This window comes from Aphis gossypii, chromosome 1 (assembly GCF_020184175.1).
Source record: "Aphis gossypii isolate Hap1 chromosome 1, ASM2018417v2, whole genome shotgun sequence".
NCBI lineage: Eukaryota > Metazoa > Arthropoda > Insecta > Hemiptera > Aphididae > Aphis > Aphis gossypii.
The window spans coordinates 58,727,795-58,752,536 of record NC_065530.1 but is presented as its reverse complement, the minus strand read 5'-3'; the positions used below and the strand labels follow the sequence as shown (position 1 = coordinate 58,752,536).

Sequence of the window (24,742 nt, the reverse complement as noted above, 5' to 3'; positions counted from 1 at the left end):
TGATTACATTAAAAACAATAAAATTGTACATGAATTATTAATGTGTATACATATAGGTACTAGGTAGCCAGGTAGGTAACTAAAATTACTACCTAATAAATAATAATAGTTACCTAGGTAAATGATTATATTTGTATTTTATTTAGTTGTTTTTATACTATAGTAATACGTAGATAATTAATTTAAATTGTCTATACATAAACTTTCGTAAATACATATTATGTATATGTATATAGACGTGTAGTATATACTTATAAGTTTTAACTTATGCCTTATATAATAATATATATTTGTACATAATAAGTAATTTAAAATTATCTGTTAAGACAAAATTTAAACCTTTAGTTGCGATAGGTATTTTGTAATTTGTTGTGTAGGATATCAGTGATATTATTTCATTACTTTGCAAGTAGTTGTTTAAGACAATAGCTCTTGAATATTGGATAAATAAATAAATAAATCTAAGTAGTAAGTACCTACCCATACTTATATCATATTCATATATTATGTATATACTGATATACTGTAAATTACTAATATACTATAATGGTATTCCTATAAGAAAACAAAAGACGTAGTAACTTCATTAATCATTATGATTGAATCATACATTCATATACTATATCATAATAATAATTAATCTAGTTTTAGTATAAATATAATTTTCTTCTTCTTCATCAAAAAAAGAAATTAATACCTTAATACCTGTAAAACGACAATTTTTTCAATTTTCGTAGTTGGAATTTTTCTGTCACCAATCACGAATACTGCATTTACGAGTTCTTTTAAAAGTAGATCATAAATCATAATAATACATGAAGGTATGTATTTAATTTGTTTTAAATAGTATTTATAACAATGTAGAAATATAGACTATGATAATAATACGCATAATATTATAATTATGTAGATATATCGAATTATTCGAATTGCAAAACGTAAACGCAATTCGTGAAATTAAGTATATATAGTACAATAAAATAGGTAGGTAGATATCGCAATAATAATCGGAATTACAATATACGTGGTGGGTTGTTTTATGTTTGTCATAATATCATCATAATGTGTGTCTATTATCTATTTATTAAATTTTGCATAGTGTGTCCGACTATACTGTCGTAATCGGGACTTTGGCCTTTATACTTTTATGTAATAAATACGACGGGGACGATCGTCACCAGTCGCCGAACACTTCGATATGTTAATATTAAATAATATTTTTATTATTATTACGTCGAAGAACAGCTGATCAGGAAATCCCTTCTCTTGTCGCTATGCTATAATGTTATACGTCTGGACTTGTTATTTGTTTTTTTTTTTGTTTTTTTTTTTTACTTCACCAGTTGACCATGTTATCATCATTATCAGAACTACCAATTTGTAACTGCGCGACGACATTAGACCAGACTAGTATCTGAGAGACGACGAACGAATAGCTAGGGCAGAAGAAATATTAAAATATAATATAAAAAATAATGATCGAAACGACAAATAAATAATTAATTGAATATTATCATAGTAATTACGTTAAGACAATCGTCGTCGTCGTATTTTTCGTGATATTGTTATTATTATTTATTATCATATCATTATTAATTTTCTTTGTTTTCGTTCTCGTACCATCGGAACTGTCAAGTTTTGTTCTCTGTGCGCAATTCTAAGTGAATTCTGGTCGTCCGCTTTACATCTTGGAGTGCGTCAACAGCAGTACACACGTCCGCAGTTGGTTTTTGGTGCTGCGATCGATGTCGGATGTTCCGGACGTCGTCGTCCGCTTGACGGAACGTCTTCTTTCGGTGGTTGTTCGCTCATAGTAGTACGACGCGTGCGACATACCAAACACAGAGCTCCCCTCGTCCGTGTTCGTCCGCGTCGTCCTGAAGCGGTGTTCGCGTGAACGTTCGTTGCATGCGAAATGGGAGCGAAGGCCAGCACGGCCAATGGCGATGACGGTGGCGCCAGTCATGGCGATCATCGGTCGTTCTCTTCTGGCAATGGGCCGGATTCCGTGCAGACGGCCAGCAATCCTGGGTTCAGCATTCTGCGTTCCTTGCCCAGCGCTGTAGCCAACGACAGACAACGTGCCAGGTCTCTATCCGGCGTGCCCAACGGTCACGACAACAACAGCAACTCGACGAGTCCACGGTTCGATATTACAGATGTCTTGGAGGCTGATAGTAGCTCAAACGACGACCAGAACTTGGACAGTCCGACAGTCACGGCTAATATTAGTCTTGGACGCGTTTATTCGGCTCATTCGTTACCTGCACATATTTGGCCATTCAACGGTATGTATTTTTTCTTACTTTTTTCATTTTACAACGATCGATATAAATCTAAGGTATAATAGTGATATGTATATTTGTGGTGGATACTTACACAGGAAAACTTAAATATTCTCTGATTATTTTAAGTACCTAACCTATGTTCATGTACTTACTACTTATAGGTAGTTACACAAATCATTTTTTTTTTTTTTATGAAGGAAATTACCCAAAAATATACCAGCTTGCAGCATCCACTTACCATTATTAATCATCTACAATTCCAAATATATTTATAGCTTTATGAATTAATTATACAATATTACATTTACAATATAATTATATAAGTATATAATCTATACCAGCTATTAGTAATCCACTATATACACACATACCTACCACCCAATTATTTTTTATTTTGAGGGGGGAGGAAGGACAAGTGCTGTTTCTGTCCCTGTGAATTTCTACTATGTACTGCTTATAATTACATTTTTGTGAATTAAAATTAATCTTATTATTTTGTTTCATAACACATGCATAAAAATAAGTATTTTTAATATTTTCTTTTGCATATCATATCTATTGGTTGCTTGAGATTGTAACACAATATTGTGTGATTATATAGGTATTTTAAATAACTTTTAATTTTATTATTCTTACACTCAAACGAAATAAGCATAGTCTATCATAAACATTTATTTGAATAAAATAAAATGGAGGAGAAACCACTAGACAGCGTGTATTTAACTTATATTTTATACAGTTAACTATATTACTCACTATATTATAAGACTTACAAACGATGAGTATACAACTACTTTAATTTAATTTTTAATCTTTTTAAATGTCCTACTGACAAAGTCCAGAGCCTAATGACTTTTTGATTATTAACATTTTTAAGTTGTATGTAAATTTTCTAATCTATATTTTGTTCTCTATAACAGTGCTTCTCAACCTTTTTTGTAATAGGGCCCCTCAAATTTAATGTAATACTGTCTAGGCTCTCCCTCAATCAAAATCATTAATTATTTTTTCTTAATGAAGTACTAAATTTGCATGCATTATTTCACACAAATAAATTATTGAAATGTAAAGAAAATAACTAAAAAATCGAAGATATTTTAAATGAAATAAATATTTCAAGGCCTTCTAGTTATTCATCCACGGCTCCTAGGTTGAGAAGCACTGCTCTATAATACCTAATTGATAATTTTTACAAACATTTTATAGTAAGTATATTAATACATTTTGTCTTAAAAATGAAAACTATACAAGTAAAAAATAAAAAACAATAAATAGTCTTTACATAAATATTGGATTCACATATTTCTCAAGTTTATTTATTTATTTATATTTTATTTAATAATATATGTTATACATTTAAATAGTAATTTAATTCAACCATTAAATGCTATTGAGATAAACATATAATATTACCTATGTCCTATTAGCATCTTCTTACTTAAACTTAAACTTTAATTTATTAAAGTGGTAATTTTCCATTATTTTGACTACCATTACTTAATAATCATTTTGGTTTATTTGCAGAAAAAATAACTTGTGACCAAATATCTTTACACAACCACTGTTGTGATAATGTTCTTCCGGTATTAGTTTTTTTTTGCTTTTATTGCTTTGAATATTTTGACACTGATATGGGTGGTTCTATGTGGATCTACAGACTACAGTCTACACTTTTATATTCTTATTAACTGCCAGTGCTTTAGTACATACTTTTTACATGTTAGTATTATAGTTTATTAATGTACTACGATTCATACAAATTCAAATATTTTTTACAAAATTTAATGGACAACATTTTTATAATCCAACAATACATAAAACTTAATACATTTTAAAATAATAATCGACTATTATCGATCAAGTAGTCTAGGCTCTTGGCATCAGCCATTAGTCAAGATAACAGAATTGAGATTGGTTTTATTCAAGATAACAGAAAAGTACCATTAAAGTTTAAGTATTACGATGCAATTCTATTCTTAAACTAAACAAAAAAAATTATATACCTACTCATTTAATTAATTTTTTTTTTTAAATAATTAATAATATCTAAGATTAACTAAAAATACAATTGTTGTGATTAATTAGCATTGACTAGAGATTATTGTTATGGGATTGGTTTTTAACACTTGGAAACATTTCATTACTATTGTTGGTTAATTGTTGATCATAATTTTTTATTAGTTTGTTTACCTATATAATGTATTAAAAATACATCTGTTTAAGTTATATTTTTGAAATTTTGCTTAAAATTAACTTTTAGTAGAAACCAAAGACTAAATCTATTAAGTAATAAAATAATATAGTATACTAACTAGGACTCTGATTAGACTATTTTTAATGAATATGCATATAATATAGGTATATTAGATTCTGAGCAGAGCAATAGATGTATCGTTGTATGATGTGTTTTTCTTTAGGTCTGTTTATACTAAATATAGTAATTGATAAAATACTTCAATTTTCACCTTGAGGGTGGTTTTAAAGGAGGGATAGGAGATTGGATCTAGTTAGTACTTAGGTTAGCGAACTCAAAATTAAAAATGTGCAGTACATTTTTTGTCTTATAATATAGAAAAATGGGAATTCTTATATTAAAATAATTGTTTTGTGTCTATGGTTAATAAAATGTAGACAGTTTTTGCTCAGAATTGTTTTCATCATAATAATATACAATGGGTTATAAAATATAACCTCGAATTTAACAAAATCCATTATCGTGACTTATTCAATAACTAGTTCCACTCAATAACTAATGTACAACAGATCAATACTTACTTGCCTACATTTTAAAAAAATAATAAATTTACTACAAATAAGCATATTCTAAAAGAGAATAAGTTTGAATAAAAAATGTTTTGTGTACTCGTATAGCTACCTTAATGTAATTTCTTACATTTGTTGACTATAATATTATGTAACAATTGTAATTCATTATAAATTAGTATGAAATTTTACCAAATTACCCACAATCAATAATTATAATTTTTCCGCTAATTTAATTATTTTATGGAATTCCTTTTTAGTAAAAATCTATTATAAAGATAAAAATATAAATAAATTAAAATTTACAATTAATTAATTTAGAATTCTAATAATGAATCATAGACATATATATTATATGACATATTATTGAATGATTTTTATTAGTTTACCAGAGTGATATTCATATTTAAAGTATCACACACTTGTTACACATTAATTATAGAATTATTTTATTTATTATAAATATTAAACAGTTGAGTTTTATGTAACTAATTTCTGAAACATAAATGTTGACCATTTTTTTTACCTCAGTTTTTAAAAATTTCTATCTACCTACTGATTTTTTTTGTATAAATTAATACTTGTATTCAATTTTTAATTATTTGAGACACATAAAAAATGTAATCACTGATTTTTTTTTTAAGTTATCCATGTTTAAATTAAAACTACTATAATACTTAATAAATTTTTTGTTGCTTACTATCTTAAATTTGAATAACACTATTAATTTAAAAGATTTCCTTTAATTTTAATATTGGAACCTGGGAATAAAAATGTATAGGTATGTAAGTATAATTTGATTTCAGTATAACAAATTTACCATTTTTCACAAAACAATTTCAATTGTTTATCTATGTTAAATTAAAATTAAAATTTTATTATATTCATCCGTGCGTTACAAAATATAAGAATTTTATTTAAAATATTTGCTATTAACAAAATTATGAGCATTTTCAGGTACCATTTGTTTTACCTTATTTTGAGTTACGTTACCAAGTAATATAGTATTCTGTGTATACTTATGTTGTCTAAAATTTTAAATTATGTTATTAACATTAGGTATGTGGTAAAGTATATATTTATTATATATTATGTGATCTAATTAATATAATATATTATTAGTTTTTGTTCTTATTTGTATTTTAATGCAATTTGTGCTTCATATTTAATGTCATAAATACCCAAAATACAATGTATAATGTATATTGTATAATATTATATATTTAAAAAATTCATTAATAAATTACTAGGTATAGCATTATTGCATTTTTATAATATTTGAACTTTGTACAAATTAAGTTATATGAACCGTATATAACATATACCTATTATGCACCAGTGGTAACTTATTGGTAATTAATTATACCAACTAGATTTTAATAAAATGTAAAATGCCTACTAGTTTTTATAATTTAAAACTATTAATAATATTAACAAAAAATATTAATTTTATTACCTATTGCAGTATTCCTTAATAAACATTACCTGATTAGTACTTTGTGCTTGAGTTGTTTATAAATTGAAGTTCATAGTAGGATTTGTTGTAGGTATAATATATATAAAAAAAAATAATAGTGACTTTTGCTACTGAGTTTTATTTTATACCCAATGTTATTATATTTACACTTAGACCATTATTAGTGTTTTAAAGTTTTCAATTGAGATTTATATGGTGGATTAACTATTACTAATCATGTAATTTGTTCAATAAAAGTGTAATTATGTATTAAATTTTGATTTTGTATGACTATAAGTTATACCAAACAAGCCAAATATTAAGTTACAACTCTAGTTACAACTTAAATTGTTAATTTATCTAATGCACTTATAGTATTCCTGCTCATATTTATAACGATGGTAAAAGTGGTACAACCTGAGTATAATGTACCTATCAAATTTAAAGTAATAGAAACCCTAAAAATATTTATGATTGATTGGTTTTGATTCAATTAAAAGTAAAAGTAAAAATAAAATATTTATTGTTTTTTTTTACGCTTGCTTAATTTTGTTATGTTGTTAATTATTGATCATAAATTATGATAATGTAATACCTATATGTTATAAATTAATAATTATTATTCATTTATAACATACATACATGTTTTATCTGTGACTATTGTGTATAAAATAAATATTGGTAAAAACTATTACTTAAATAGTTTGTATTATAAACTATAAACTTCTTCACTAATATGTTGACTTTTCATAAAAATTAAAGTAGATATTGATTTTTTGCAGTTATATAATAGTTACCATTGTAGTTATATATAGCTGTAATTCTGCTTTAGGTAGTTATTACTTAACTTATTATATATAAATGTATTTAATATTTATCTAGATTATAGTTGACTAGTTAATATTGTGAATATAGCATATATTTACTATTTAAAAATTAAAGTATGAACAGCAGTTTAAATATTTGATGGTAATTATTTATACATTATTGTATTAAAAACTCAGTTCTAAGCCTTTTAAACAATTATAATATATTTTATATTTATATTAGTTTAAAAAATAATAAAATATAATAAAGGGATTTTCAGCTTGAAAATGTAATAAAATCAATGGACTTATACTACATACTGTTCTTGTGCTTGCTCTGAATCTAAAATATATATATTTAATAGGTAATACTAATTTTTAATTATATTTATTATTTATCATTAAAAATTTGCCTCAGATATTTTTGAAAAACTGTAAACCATTAAAATAATTTATCAAAAATATAACTCTAAATAATAACTCATTTTTATTAAATTTAATTAGGTCAGTAATGATAGTTATTTAGAAAACAAGTAAAAATAGGTAGGTATAATTTAGTGAACATAAATTGTATTTGTTTGTTTGATAATAAACTTTAAATGTCTTACTGTTTATTATGTTTGTATTAGTAAACAAATAAAAAAATAAGATACCTTGGGAACTTGTTATGTTACTATTAAATGAATATATAACACATTTACAACATTGCTTTATGCCCGTATAGTCTTATGTAATTGTTTTATTATAGTGTTTTAAGTCGTTCCTTAAAAACTTTGAAAATGTTTTCATATCAGTGTGTGGATTCGAAAACGTGTTTAGTATTTTACGATTGTGGAATTTTATGTAAAGGTTAGGTTAGGTGCCTTGTAACTAATTAGTAATTACGATCAAATTAATTTTTTAACCTATGATTGTAGTAATAATTTGACAACGATAATTTAATGTTGTTCTCAAAAATTCCGCGATGTCCAAAATCATCAAAAATTGGGCGTTACAAAAAAAAAAAAAAAAATGGCATTAAAGGACGAAAATTCTCATTTATATTTATTGTTGCCATACATTATTGAATAAGTTGGTTATAGTAAGTATTCTTATAAATACCGTATTTGTTAAATAAGTTTTCAGTTTCACTCTCTGACATCGAACTTAAAAATTGTATGGAACTTAAATACCTAAACCTTGTATTTTTCTAAAATAAAATAATCATTCGATAAAAACAGTAATTATAAAATCAATATTGTCATATTGCATCAATAACAAAATTTGATAACAATTTATTATTATGCAGCATAACTTATGCTAATGGTTCTAAATAAATTTAAATGGTTTGAAAATATTACTACCTACCTAAAACTAAATCGCGAATATATACAATTTATATTATATTATTATATTACAGTTATCAATATAAGTGCTGCTAGTATTGGTAATTACTAATTAATATTACTTTATTTGCGTAATTACATTGACGTATGACATCATTATTGTTTTAGATTTCAGATCAGCGTTTGGTTAGGCACTTACAGGTACATACAATTGTATCTATTAGTTTTAAAGTGACGTGTACTTTAAACCTTTTTTCATGTTCAAATAATTTAATAACTCAAAAAGTTATGTACATATTAGGTCATGAATTTAGCAGGCTTTGGAAAGATTTTATTTTTAGAATAAGAGTCGCTAATATTGTGAAATTATTTATATTTAGATAAGCTAATCTCTATAAAATAATATTCCTTTGTATTACAAAAAAAATATCGTGAAATATACATTAATTGGCTCATTTACAGTCTAAACAACTATAATTTTTATGACAAAATATAGATTTAAGATTACCTACCTAAACTTAATATTTATACTTTTATTTAGACGTCTTTTAATTATAATGATTTTAAATTTAAGTATATTATTTATTTACAACAATATAATATATATAAATATTAAACCTACATAGAAGCCTAATATATTACATATGTTCATTATTCAAAAAGTCATGTTTATTTCGGTCAATATTTTTTTATTTTTTAAGTATAATTTTGGGGGAAAACAAATTATTTATTCAATAATTTTAAATTTGAAGGAGCAACAGATATGGGAGATTAGAAAAAATAAAATATACAATGATAAGATTTAAAATTAAATAGTAAATAAATTATTCTTTTATATATATGTTGGTATAGATATTAACTATTTTGAATTTGAGTACTTAGTTTAAATACTGTTACGATGGGCTTTGGGCTGAAGTTTATTTAAATGTAGTAGAAGAGAGGGATTTTACTCGTTCTTGTTGTAAAATTATTAATAATTTCATTATTATAAATTGTTATATTTATGGCTTACATGTACTCAAAAGAAAAAAAGGTAGACAAGTAGGTACCTCTCTGCTGTACATAACTGTTGAGTGTTTCACTGTAATGGATTCATGTTAAATTTGAATTTAATGATATACCAATTGCCAATCATTGTATCCGAAAAACGATTCTGAACTAAGACGATCTATTAGGCTGTATCATTAAGTATGTTTCATAATGTGTCTTTCGAGTTTTATATTTCTATTAATATAATTTCTATTATCAAAAGTATTTCGGAAAGTTTATATGTATAATTCTTACCGAAAAGATTTTATTTATATTATATTAATAATATTATTTAATTATTATAACAGTATAGACTATAAACATATTTATATTTTATACCATATTATATTAAAATTAATAATTTTTAAGTTAATACCACCTTTCTGTAAAACAATGTGAATAGGTTCATGATATAAATAAGTAATAGCTTAAAATTAATCTATATGTACATTTTGAGAATATACGTAATTATTCGTATAAGTCTTAACCTAGTCTCCATGAATAATATATTTAAATTAAAATAATTAATATCATTATAATTCGTTGAGATATGTAATTCCGTTCAAATTAGTACTTCGTTGTTTATAAAAATGTGTTTTTTTTTTTAAATTTTTTCGTTTAAAAATTAACTACTTATGAACACCTTATATTAAATTTTCAAATCGTAGTAATATAATTTAAAATTTTATTAATTGTTAAGTATAAAATAATTCTCAAAGTTGGTGATTTTGACGAATTTGTTCTTTTATCGAAAAAAAAATAAAAATGTGCCAAAAGTTTATAAATAGCTCAAAAATAGTCAGTATTTTCATAGTTGTATCAAGTATTTATAATACTGATGCTGATTAAAATATTTTGTGAACATTTTAAGTAGGTATTTGTGGTTATTTGTTTTTGAGTTACACCAAAAAAAATAAAATCAATTCCATTAACAACTGGTTTTGCATAAAATTCCTTTTTTCCATAATTTTGAATTATTATTATTTTTTTTAATAATAAGAAATTTGACTCTTCTAAAGTACAAACTATATCCAATTTGCTATCTGAAACAACCTCCAAAGTTTAAAATCGAAATATTTTTTCAACTACTAATCGCGTATACCCATATAAAAATAAAATCATAGTAAAATCAATACATTCATCGTTATGCTAGCTCAAAATCTAATAATGAAATGTTTTTTATTATATTTTAAAAGTTTGATTATTAATTTTCATTAAATATTCAAATATTTAGTTGATTATTAAAGTTTATGTAGTAACTAAATTGTATAATTGATGTGTGGCATCTATTTTTTTTCTTCTTAAAAATTGATTAATTTTATGTAATATCTATGGTCTTAAAAGTAAATTTTCGATTGTCTTCAGAAGTTATTTTAAAGTAAAGAAAATCTAGTGGTATACTTCTTAAAACTTTTAAAATAATCCACTTTATTTTACCAAAGTTAGCAAAGGAAGAAGAAGTTATGTAAATATTGAAGCTTGTATCTTGTGGTTTGCTTTGTATTTTTTAGTTTACTGTTTAGCTAATTAATTAATGATGATAATTAGTCAATGTTATTTTTGAAAAGGGCCTACATTTATTGTGTCCATCTTATCATATCTTTTAAAACAAAATATTACCAAAATTAATAATAGTAATTTAATAGTATTAAGTATTCAAAAATAATTCACATGATACATACACAAATGTAAAAGCAATAGAGAAGAAAAACGTGTAAAAATTGCTGTTGGAAAATAGTTGTGTAGCCCAATAATACACCTTTTTCTTTGCTCTATTATAGATTTTTTTAATCGAAAATAAATATTTTACTATTATACATGTAATTAACAATCCTTAATACAATCTGTGTTACTTATATTTTAGCTTTTGAGCAGTATATTAATTATTAGTTACATCAATTAGTTTAAATACTACGTGTTGATATTTATCCTTTTTTAAAATTTTTTATTTATTATTATCTTTAATTTATAACTAAGATTGAATAAACAAACCTTGGACCAGTTATTACTTTCAATACTGGTAATGAAGGTTTAAAATATATTAACTCTTTAGGTGGCCAGTCTTATAAATAAATTATGAAATTGCTGTTTAATAATTAGATTGTTATTTAAAATATAATCTACTATATAGATATGTTAGTATATAATGGTTATAAAAAAGCGGGAATAATAAGTTGTAATTTGACAAAAAATTAACTTCCTATTTTTGCGACTTTCATTAGTATAATATTACCACAGTTCTTTTACGATGAGAATTTAATTATAAACCATTGTAGTCTTTAAAATGTTTTTTGAAATATGATTGAAGTATCACTTAAAATTTATGTTTTAACTTTTGTTATTTTCCATATAGTTTTGTTTATAGTAAATTAAACGTAATTTTTCATTTTTGTTGGTAATTAATTAACCGTGAACAATAATAACTATAGTTTTAACTTCTAATTATGTCAAAAAATATCTCACTACTGTTTAATATCTTTTCACACGTTCTGTAATAATGGGTAACACGTGTATAATCTAAACGTGTATTGTGTACATTAATGTGATAATCAATCTACATTAAAATATATTACTTATGTAGTGTTTTCATGTTAGGAACATACAATAGTGCATTTTCTAAGTGACGATTATATTATTTTCTAGTGTAAATAAGTATATTATGGCCATCGTCAACGGGTGGTTGTGCACTTTAAATAACTATATGTCTGTATTTTCGCCCATAATAATTTATCGATGTTATTAAACTGTTAAAAACATCATATGTTATTATTATTAAATGTAGGTATACATACATATATTTCCTATTTAGAGATATTGAATTAATTTTTATTAGTTGCCGGGGCCTTGAAAGGCAAATCGATAAGCTATTATATTTTCAAGAATGATCACTACGCTTCGTACACATGGGAAACAAGGACGTCTAGTTAGTAGTGAGCCAGTCAAAAATATGATTTCTTTGTTGTTTATAATATACTCAGAATCGTCTTTTCCCTCGTCCTCCAACGACCAACAGTAGTATTGGCGATACTATAATTTGTATCAACTAAGTGTATAAAATAATTAAGTATGAATTTTAATTTGTATTGTGATTACTGTCTACTAATTAGTGTCACACACTCACACGCATCTTACACCGTATTATTATTATTTAATAATCAAATTTTTTTATTTTATACTTTAAGTTTTGTCTTAAAATTAGATTATTAATAAATACAGTTCGATTATAATTTGGTTCACGTATATAATTTTTACCAAACTGTTATAACACACCGATAATTATTTAAGTTATAGTTATATAGGTTACCTACTAAAAAGTTACTCAGATATTATAATATACTGCAAGCAGTATTCATACTAATTTTATTGACTTCATCGTCCATCATATAGTATTACAAAACTGATTTTTATATGAAAATATAAAATATTTGATTTTCGTTGTATATATTTACATAAATAAATATATTTTTGAATTTTCAACTGAAATATATTCTTATACTTTTTATTATATAATTTTTATAATATTACACAAAACAATCAGTATTTATGTATGAATTAAGTATTTGCGTACCTATTATAATTTTAATAAAGCCCTTTTATTAGAGCATTTTCACTCGTTCCAATTATTATTAAATTATATAATGTAGATGTCTTTGAAATTCTTAATAGATTGGAAATTGAAAGAAAAATTATAATTGTATTGAAAAGATAATAATAATTATTCAATTATAACATGTGGTTTTTCTATATTGTTAAATGAATACAATGTATATATGAAATGCTTTAATTTTTTTTTTATTCTAATTGATTTCTACAGTTTAATGAGCCTTGTCGAGCATGATTGTTTAAGGGGAGGAGGCTGCGAAGATGTATCTAACAACGTTTTTCTTGATATTCTGTTTAAGTTTTTATATCGATTTTAATAGCATTATAACAGCTTAAGAAAAAAAATTGTGAATCCGATAATAATTCTTAGTTCAACGTTTAGGTTAATATTCAATAAATCACTGTAATCTATCTGACTCTAAGTTATTGATAAAAATTGGTATAAAATATGAATAAATTGCCATATTATTAAATATTGTGCGATTCAAAATATTTTCAAAAATTATTTAATGTGCTTCATATTTTACAAAAGTTTTTCTATAATTATTTTTACTTCCGTTATGAAATTCGTTATTAGAAATTGTTACAACACATTTAATTTGGTAATTCTTTTGTAAATTAATTACAATATATAATTAATAGTTACCAATAATAATATCTATTATATATTTATTATTTAGCTTAGTGACAATTAAAAATATTTACTTGTCATTTATTTTTATGATTACCTACTTACTATTTGCAACACACTCTATTAACATATTTTTTAAATTAGTGTCCCTCAGAATTATCTTGTCTTATTTAATTATGTTTATATGAATTGAACTTAATTTACTATAATATTCAAATACATTTTAATACTCTTATAGATATGCATGTACTTTAGCACAAAATATATATATATATATATCATAATTGTACAATAATAAGTAATTATACTTTTGTTTATCATATTACATAATTTATCAATTATTTGTTTAGGAATTAAGTGTCCAGTATGTTCAAAGTTTGTTTTACCAGACGAGATAGAAGTACATTTGGTTATGTGCTTGACCAAACCTAGACTGATTTACAACGGTAAGCTATGAAATGTTTATTATTTTAAGCTGTTATTTCTAAAATTGAACATTATCAACAAATAGATAGTGCATGTTTATGTTTTAATTATTTTATGATAATTGATTATAATTTATTTATGATTTATAATAAATAACTGTATTAAATATAACTATTATGTATAGTAATATGTGTTTTAATATTTTTTAAAATACTGTTCATAAATATTTGTTATTTAAAATATTAATATGTATAATGGTGTATAATATAATAGTTGTTGTTATGTAATTTTGCAGAAGACGTTTTAAAAGATGATAAAGGTGAATGTGTCATATGTCTGGAAGAACTTATACAAGGTGATACCATAGCCAGGCTTCCTTGTCTTTGCGTATACCATAAAACGTAAGCATAATCAAAATTGATATTTATCTATGTTTTTTATACCATTTTAAGTTTATTAATAATCCACAGTTTATCTTTTTCTATAGAATTTGTAACTGTATATATTAATTATTGAGACTTGAACAGTTTTTATTTTATAACATTAGATTATCGTTACCTTTATAAATAGTTTTTTTTATTAAATAAAAACGAAATTACGTTAAAAATCGACTTACACTAAGTAACAATATTCTTTAAAACCGCGAATAACAAATGCACGCAAACTTTTTAGGCGTCTAGCGATTTTACAGTACTATAAATTTAAATTCATTTTAAGCTTTTTTTTATATATATAGTGGGACTATTGATTTCATTTTAAAACTTTCCAAAAAAAAATTATTTTTGATGAAATAGTTCAAACACGTTTTTTGTTGCTATATCTTTATTTGGTAATGTTTATAAATGTATATTGTAATATAACCACAATAACTTCTATCCCAATGGTCCATTAAAAACTATGACTTAGTTAGCATTTTAATAATATATCCATATTTTAGTCTTATAGTCAAAATAATAGCAAAAAAAATTTTTTTTGGGAGGGAGGTAGTTTTTGAGGCTATCATTACCCTCATAAGTTTGGTATGTTGATGCTCTAACCTTGGTAGAATATCTACAATTGTAATACATGGTTACATATTTTTATAATATTATGTAATACGTTTACAAAATACTGAAAGCATGTTTAAATTTCCTTAAATTTGGGGAAACTGCAGCCAGAGTTACACCCTGGCACCCTGCGTCTCATTTTAATAATATTTTTTATTTGTATGTCTAAATTGAATTTTTTAATCTTAAAACATATTTCCTTCTTTATTTGTTAATCTATCTAAAAGTTGCATTGACCATAAAAATTGAACAACGTAATAGTTTTACTGCGGTAAAATATAAACGATGTACTACAGATGTTCGGAGAAAGCATTAAAGTAAATAAAAACAATTATTTTATTCTGGACCGATGCCCTAACCCTACTCTATAACTCTTGAAATTTAAGGATATTTTTGGTTTTGGCTAAAACTCAATGGACGTTCCAAAATCTAGTACAGCGAGGCGAGTTCTTTCCATTATAAATTTTTGACATTCCTAAATCAAGGTTAAACAAAACAGGGATTCAGTTTCCGGGTCATCAAACTCATAATATGTAATCATCTCTCTGTTTATATTTATCATATTATAGAAATAACTGATGGTATAATACTGTAATTATAACTTAAGTCAATAACTTGATTGAAATGAAATACAAAACTTGTCTGGGCCACTGAAAATGAAACTCGATGAGACATGTTTTAACGATTTAACGTGATGTATAGATTTTTCTTCATATTAATAATATTCATTATTCCATTTGTTATACGATTTTCAACCAGTTCGATTTCCCTAAAAATTCTGAAAATTTTCTTTAAAACTGTGTCTGCTTATATTTTGCTTTTATTTTTTTCGTTAGTATTTATTTTTTCAATCGTAAATTTTGTTATATAAAGCGGTCTACCAACTATTTAGTAGTATTATTATATTTTGGTCAAAACATAAAGTATTGTAAATACTAAATTATATATGTATATAGTATATTTATATATTATCGTTGGATATCTTCATAACGTTTATTGAAAAATAATAGTAAATGTTTTAAATTACAGTTTCATATTTGTAATGATGGGGTTGATTTTATACATTTTACGATGATTCCATAGTATATTACTATTTAATAAGGTCTTAATCATTAATCAAATTTAAACAATGTATGATTTGAGTAGGTAGCTTGTTTAGGTGAATCTAGCCGATTTTTAATATTACTTCATAGACACTTATGCATGATATCTATCTAAAATTTCTCAGAATACTTGTTATTTTTATATTTCAATGATTGATTACCTTTGATTATTTTCTTACATAATAATTTAGGTCTTTTATAATTTATTGCATTGAATGTTGTACATTCATACAGAAAAATTAACTAAGACATTCATATTATTTTATTATATAATTCCGGTATCCTAGATAACCTATAAAATTGAAGATACAGTAATAACTAATAACACTAATGTTATCACGAGTTTGGTACTTCAATGATATAATGGTTCTGGCCAACGACATTTACGATATAATAATTTTTCTTAAAATGTATTAATTACACCTATACTTAATGCTTAATTCTCAGGTCCATTTAATAATTAATGTTATAGTCTCTTAAATTTTGATTTGTAGATAATTATTTTTTTGTTTTACTTGACTTGGTAAATTCAAATGTCAGACGATAGTAAAATGCTTATAATCGTCTTACTACTTGTAATGTTCGTATGAATTTTGAAATTTGGCTTGAATGAACAAATCACATATAAGAATAATCATGACGAACTTGAAAAAAATAAATACGAACATTAAAATGTATGACTTATACTATATAATATACTATATATTATACTTATACTTATCCTGTAAGAATCACTTAAATATTGGCAACTTGATAGAATATGTCGATTAATAGAATTTGAAATGTGAACATTTTAAATCATGACTTATGAATAAAACGCATTTTTATAAAATAATACGCAAGGTTTATTTAAATGTCGAGTATATAGTGTATATGTATATTCTAAAGATTGTATTGTACATATTATTATTCAATAGAAGTCATTACGTAATATAAATAATATCCTAAAAAATTAATAATATATAATAATAGTATGATCCTGAAAAAAGAAGGAAGGTGTGTTATGTATACTTGATTTTGTTTTTTGATAGGAAGAATCCTCCAAATATTTCATACTCTAGAACAGCGGTTCCCAAACTTTTTTTAGTTTACGCCACCCTAAAATTAAAAAAAATAATTGCGCCTCCCATAAATAAATAAATAACAAAGTTATAATATTTAAATAAACAAATATTTTTATTGTTTTGACAAAATAACACAGCTCGCGCCTCCCCTGTCAAGTGCACGCGGCTACCAAGGGAGGTGCACCTCACAGTTTGGGAACCACTGCTCTAGAAACGAAATCTAAAATATTATCTTTATACCTACCAAGTTTTTGTTTTGTGACTTGTGATTAGGTACTAGATTAATAATAATAAATGTATAAACAATGTGATAAAATTAATAAAATCGGTAATCTACGTTTTATTAAAATAAAAAATATATATATTGTAATACCAAATAATTAATGGAAATACATTTTTATAAAAAAACTTTACTATAGACATTTGATTGTTCATAATATTAAAAATAGTGTTTTTTGGTACGATAAGCTATAAAGATGGTTATCTTTTTGTATTTGTTTGTCAAATAAATATTGTGATTGATTCTTTTTGGCTTGTGTGCTAACTGCTAGTGTGTCACTAAAAATTAATAATTTAAAAAAGTCAAATGAACAAGTGGATACCGCTCTGCTGTATATTAAGCGTTGAGTGGGTCATTATAATGGATGTGTTAAAAGTTAAATTCAATGATATATCCTTGTATACAAAAAAAAAAAAACGATTCTAAGCGAAGACAGACTGTCAGCCTATATAACAACTACATTTCATATGTTTTTCGATATTTTTTTAACTTAATTAATTTTACTATTGGTATTGCTGTAGGTTGATCTAATTTTTACCTAAAACATTGCATTTTTATATTATTGATCTTAACTTTTGAGATAAGTATATCTTACTGTTAATGCCGTAAAACTATGTGAATAGGGTCATAGTATAAATAAATAATATTTTAAAATTAATAATCTACGTATTATTTTTAAAATGTCATAACTCATAACGTATATAATAAAATTCATAATATAGGTACGTAGTTTTAAGTTTTAACGAACAATATTTTTCAATTATAACAAAATAATTAATATTATTATTCATCTATCATATTATCATTGAAATATATAATTTCGTCTAAATTTGAATCTCAAATTTCTATCAAAAATAATTCTGATGTATACTTACCTATGATTTAGAGTTTAGACTGATTGTTTCAATATGAATTAGTTATGAGTCATAACCCATAAGGATTGAGGAATATTGTGTTACATTTTCAAACCTTAACTATAAAAAGTGTGGTCATGTGGATAATGCTCTACTGTATTGTAGGTATCGAGTAGGCCTCGGACATAAAGTGGGTAGGTCACTATAATGAGTGTGGTAAATTAGAATCTAATGATATGTATTATTTTATATGAAAAAAGATTCTGAAAGGAGATAATTTGTCAACCTAGGATAAATTTTTCACTGAGTGGTGAAAAAGGTGGTTTATGTTTTAAATGTTTTAATTGAATATCCCAAAATAATTATCTTGTACAGAAAATGCCAATTTAAACAACTGGTATATATTTCAAGTGTCTATGACTAGTAATTTTTAACTACAACAAAAATCTAATTGTAAATCGTTATTTTACAAGTACCTAAATTTTAGATTTTATAAAATTTAAACTAAGGAAAACATTTTTTTAATTGGTCAGCGTTCATGTTCTTTAATAATTATTATATGAGCAAAACTTATAGAAAATCTTATATTAAATTTTCAACTCTAAGCCACTTACACAAAATTGATTGTACATTTTTAATTATAAAATAATTTGCAAATATTCATGATTTTGACGAATTTTATCCATGTTTGATCTTCAAATGTTAATAAAAAAAAGTCTGAGTATATATTCTTATAATTTTTAAATCACTACAAAACTAACTCGCTAGGAACTTAATATTACATTTTTACGTATTTTGATTTCGTCAAAAAACTTATATTGATATTTATAAAAAAAAAAAAAAATGAGCAAAAATAAAAATAAATACTTCAAATGCCTATAAATAGCCTTAAAATAAGTGAAATATTTTGAAATTAAATTTTGTAAAGAAAATGCCAATCTAAATAACGTGAAATTTTTAAGTCTCTACGACTTAAACGTTTTAAATAACAACAAGTAATGAAATTCATTTGATGATAAATCATTATCGTTACGCGATTTCGTAAAAATTTAAAACTCAGACTCTCATAACAGTCATAATATTTTTTTCTATAGTGGCTTCGAATTTTCTCTATGATTATTTGATAGAAAACTTTTTTTAAAGTTAATACATTCATCACTCTGTTCAGAATCTAAAATTATGGCTGTGTATTTTATTATTTTTATATAAATATAAAACAGCTTATAAGTGGATTTTTGTATTAATTTTTTTTTAGCAAAATAAAGATTGTGACTCCGAATTTTCGATATTTTTTTATTAGTTTATAAAAAACCCTGTATTCAATTTTCAAATATATTTACCTTGCGATACATTTTTTATTGGTTTTTATAGAAAAAATTTAAATAAAATACAAATTTTTAATCTCTATAAATAGTTCAAAAAGCCGAAATATGTTGGTTATACTATGTATTAGAAACGCTAACATAAATATTCGGAGATAATTTCTAGCATCTAAAGTTTTTAATTTTTAAGTTACGCCAAAAAAGTAAAATCAATTTTTTTTAAAACTAATTTTTTGTAAAAATTACTATTTTTTCTTTATATTTTGTTTTTTTTTCCGAATAATAGTGAATTATAATTGTTACCTCTCTAAAATACACACTTGTTCTAATTTTCTATTAGAAACTTTCCTCAAAGTTGAGGATCGAAGTATTTTATCAATTACTTATCGCGCGTGTATAGTGTACAGTGTACACTACACACAAAAATTATACACATCATTTTAAAATCTCAAATTCAAAATCTTAAACAACACAATTTGCAAAAATATATAATATTATAAAAATATTTCTATAAATGTATGTGTACAACTCACATGCCAGGCGCCTACTTCAATAGCTACTATTCAACATATCCACTTATAGATATTCTATTGACTTATAAAATACAATTTTATTATATTAAATGAAAGTCATAAGCTTAACCATATAATAAAAAAATAATTTCATTAAACTCAGTTTACTAAATTTTCTCCCTAGAAAATCTTTCGTATGCGAGGTTCGCCCCTCTCATGGCCTTATACATCATTTAGATATATTTTTTTAATTGTTATTGTTGTTATGTCTGTTGAAAATAGAAGGTACACACACTTTTACTGTAATATTATATAAGTGGCAAGGTTGTACGAATTTTAACTTGTTATTTTTATGTTTGTGTCTATCGTATTTTTTAACGTATGACGATGTCGTCTCTGTTGTTTTTATGATTATTTTGCGCACTTACCTACAGGTAGGTATTAAGTAGTGTGAATTATATTAAAAGATTGTTGACCTAGGAAGTACTCGGTTCATTATGAACTTAACGCGTTGTAATTTTAACCGAGGGAAGATATTATATTGTTTGTATTTGTAGTGTTACGTGTTCAGAGTTTCAAGGTTTTTTTTTATTTTCGTACAATATATACTTAGAAGACATATTTAGAAGTTTGGTAGCGGCTCTAGTACGATTTAATCGATACGAGAAAGTACGTCATTTTTGTTTAGTTACAGAGTAACATTTATTACAAGAATAAATGATAACTCTGGTCTCTGCGGAATAATAGAGCACATTTATTATTGGTTGTAGTTGGGTAGATAAACTACAAACGACTTTGCGTTACCAGTGTCTTTCATTGGCTGGCCAATATTTTTTTGATGCCGTGACAAGTATAATAGATTGGATTTAACGTACATCGAGCTGTTGCTTGGCTGGACAAAAATTAATTTCTTTAATATGATGAGAACAGTATAAACAAAAAAATACAAACAAATCCTTGTTTGACTATAATTATTTATAATTCCATATAGGTAAAAATTTGTATTAGTCATAACATTTTTATTTTTAATTCTATTATGAATTGCGATTTATTTTATAAATACTGTTAATGTAGGATTTGCTGTATGTATTAAGTTTTGACCTTTAACACGGAATGTTTTGCGTCAATTATACTGCGTGTTTAAATAATTATAATAATTGTTTCTGTTTGTTTTTTTTTTCAGATGTATTGACCGGTGGTTCGAAGTGAACAGATCGTGTCCTGAGCATCCCGGAGATTGAATCGTTTATACACAGACTTCGAACAAAATTTGAAAAAGGGAATATAAGATGATACATATAACAAATAATTGTTGCGCAGCTATATATATATTATAAATACCTAATGATTATTATGATAATAATTATTAATAACGATTATATTATGGTTATTAATTATTTTAATTTTTTTAACGACTACGAGAAGTTTGATACGTCAATACCGAACTATATACTATTACCATTTACCATTATCAATATTAAAAGATATAAATATAAATTAATTTAAAATAATGTGCACGAAAAACAAATAAATAACGTCAAAATTATATCTATAATATGCTTTCAATATTTTGCAATTCGGTTGTGTACAAAGGCTGATATTACCGTTAATTATCAGTTTTTGTTCGATTTTTATTGATTGATTATGAAAATAATACTTTAACTAACGAAATCGCTCTTAAAATGTTGTTCTTGATTGTGAGATTTTTTTTCATACAAATTGTTTATTTATTGTTTAACGCTTTATAATAAAATGTATAAAGTTGAGCAATATTCAGTATAATTTAAAATATAATAAAAAATATTTTTTTTTTTAACTTTATTTATACTACATAATTATATAGTTGACGTGTTACATAATACAAAAAAACTGTACATATCATTTTGTGTTTTTTTTTTTTATAGATTTGTTCTCCCAATTTTTTATTGGTATATTTACATGTCTTGAAGTAAAAAATACTACTAAATCGTAATATAAATGTTTTAAATTCTACCTTAACTTTTCTATATAGATTGAGTTTTAAATTAATGTTTTGTATATTATGTAAACTGATCATAAATAAAATTGTTATTGTATATTTTATAAACGTTCTGAATGAATCAGCGGATATATATATATATAGCTATTCCAGAGTTTTAATATTATGTTTTATATTATTTTTTCTGATTTCATATTGTTGACGGTCAGTAAAATATATCATTTATTTTAATTTTACTCAATTTAAATAGACTTAAGCGTTTTGTCGTTATTTTTAATTTACATACGGTGCATTGTAACTTTGTTTTGTTTTGTTTTATTATTATTTTTTTTTTCAAATTTTATAACTGATCAAGGATAGTTTTTGTAACTTAGTCGGGGCTGCTCTTTTTACAATGTATTTAAGATTCTCATATTATTTATGTAAAATTGTTTTTAAACTTGAAGTATGTTGTATGAGATATGATATAACCAATAATATGAACATAATTATATAAGTTTTTAAAAACTTTAATATACAACATTGAAAATCTTTTGATTGATTTTATCAAGTTGCATTTACCCCAGTCCCCTTATACCCAATTGCCATTGTAACTATATTGTTATAGGTTGCACACACTTAGCTACAACAGCTGGTAACTGTGAAATGCTCTGTAAACCGCTATTGTGCTACAAACTACTATTATCCCGCTTTAACTATGCGTCCAAGTCCATCATATTTTGATATATTATTACCTATATAATTATAAATTGTAAAAATCATGAAATAATAAAAAAAAAAAACTTAGTGATTTATAATATTATGTTGAACAAACATTTTAAAGAATACAATTTTTTTTTTTAATACAGAACAATTAATGTATTAATGTGTATGAGAGCGGGTGAGTGTGTGTCTTATAATTGTATAATATGTACGTATAAACTTGTTCAGCAAAGGGTTGTAACAATAATGCAAAAGTCTTAACAAATACAATTTTAGTTCAGTTAAGTTTTATTGTTTCTAATGTAATATGTAATTTTATGTTTACTGGAGATGAAAAAAATGTTTCTGGTTTCTGTTGACATTAACATAATTATTATTTTTACAACTACATTTATAAGATCCAATCTAATCTATTTTATTGTGATATATCTTAAACATAAATGTATAATGTATGATTAAAAAGACCATATTATAAAAATACAGTGTTTAGACGCATTCGATACATTGTATTTGTTATTTATTTTAATTTTAAATTAATATAATATAATATACTTGTATGACTTAAAATTATATGTTGCTAGTTATGCTATTATTAAATATTTGTGCATTTGGTATTTTATTGATTTTCAGTCATTATATTTTGACATTTATAATGTTATAATTTTTATGCTATTATTTATCAATATCAGAAACTTGGAAAGTGTGTATCATTGTAACTATTTTATTAACATCAAAATATAATGATTAAAAAACTAGATAAATACCTAATTATGCAATTATAGCATATTATGTATAACAGAATACATTTAACTATTTGTTAAATTTAAAAACTGTCTGGTGATTTACATAACCATACACAGGTATGTAATAAGTAGATAATATGTATAAAAATACTTTATAACCGAAAAAAGTGATGTATTACTGTATTGAAGTTCTTGTTCAACAAAATAATGATATGCAATGCTAATTTTATAATGTTAATAGTAAAACTAAACAATACAAATTAGGTTTTTTGTTCATTAATGAATAATTATTTAGAGAATCACTTAGAGGATAGCTGGTCAAAGTAAAAAATGTGCATATATAAAAAATTAACTTAAGTTTGATATAGGTATGTAAATAAAGTTGGTAGTGGAACACTGGTGCCTGGAGGCTAATGCATTTCAAGAACTAAAAAAATTAATCAACATAATAATAAATATTAAAGTTATTAACAAACTTATATGTACAGTGACAAAAAAATAGAAAGAATTTTATGAAGCCCACAAGTAACTCAATAAAAATAAATAAATTATGTTCTATAAAAAAAAAAAAAAAAATTGTAAGTAGGTACTAAATGTTACTTTTTAAGTATATTTATATGGATAAAAGGTTATATTTCATTGAATATGTTAAGTAACACTATTATTTTGTAAACCATTATTATCATATCAATTTTTTAATACTTTAAATTTAATTATTTATTTTAATGGCTAAAATTGTTGTTTTTTTTTAAAAAAAAATTATTTTACTTAAAAATATGAAAAGAAATGATTTTGTGTCTATAGACACAAA

The 24,742-nt window shown here is 24.2% G+C and overlaps 2 protein-coding genes across 2 annotated transcripts in view; one reads left to right on the top strand and one right to left on the bottom strand.

Moving 5' to 3' along the window:
• The window catches only part of LOC114122222 (WW domain-binding protein 2), a 148,624-nt gene that overhangs the window by 30,296 nt on the left and 93,586 nt on the right, over positions 1–24,742 (bottom strand). The window lies entirely within an intron of this gene.
• LOC114122205 (E3 ubiquitin-protein ligase ZNRF2) lies at positions 680–23,802 on the top strand. The gene is made up of 5 exons (XM_027984793.2): positions 680–821; positions 1,637–2,288; positions 14,252–14,347; positions 14,623–14,728; positions 21,692–23,802. The coding sequence occupies exons 2-5, from the start codon at positions 1,916–1,918 to the stop codon at positions 21,747–21,749; spliced, it is 633 nt and encodes a 210-aa protein (XP_027840594.1). The 5' UTR covers positions 680–821; positions 1,637–1,915; the 3' UTR covers positions 21,750–23,802.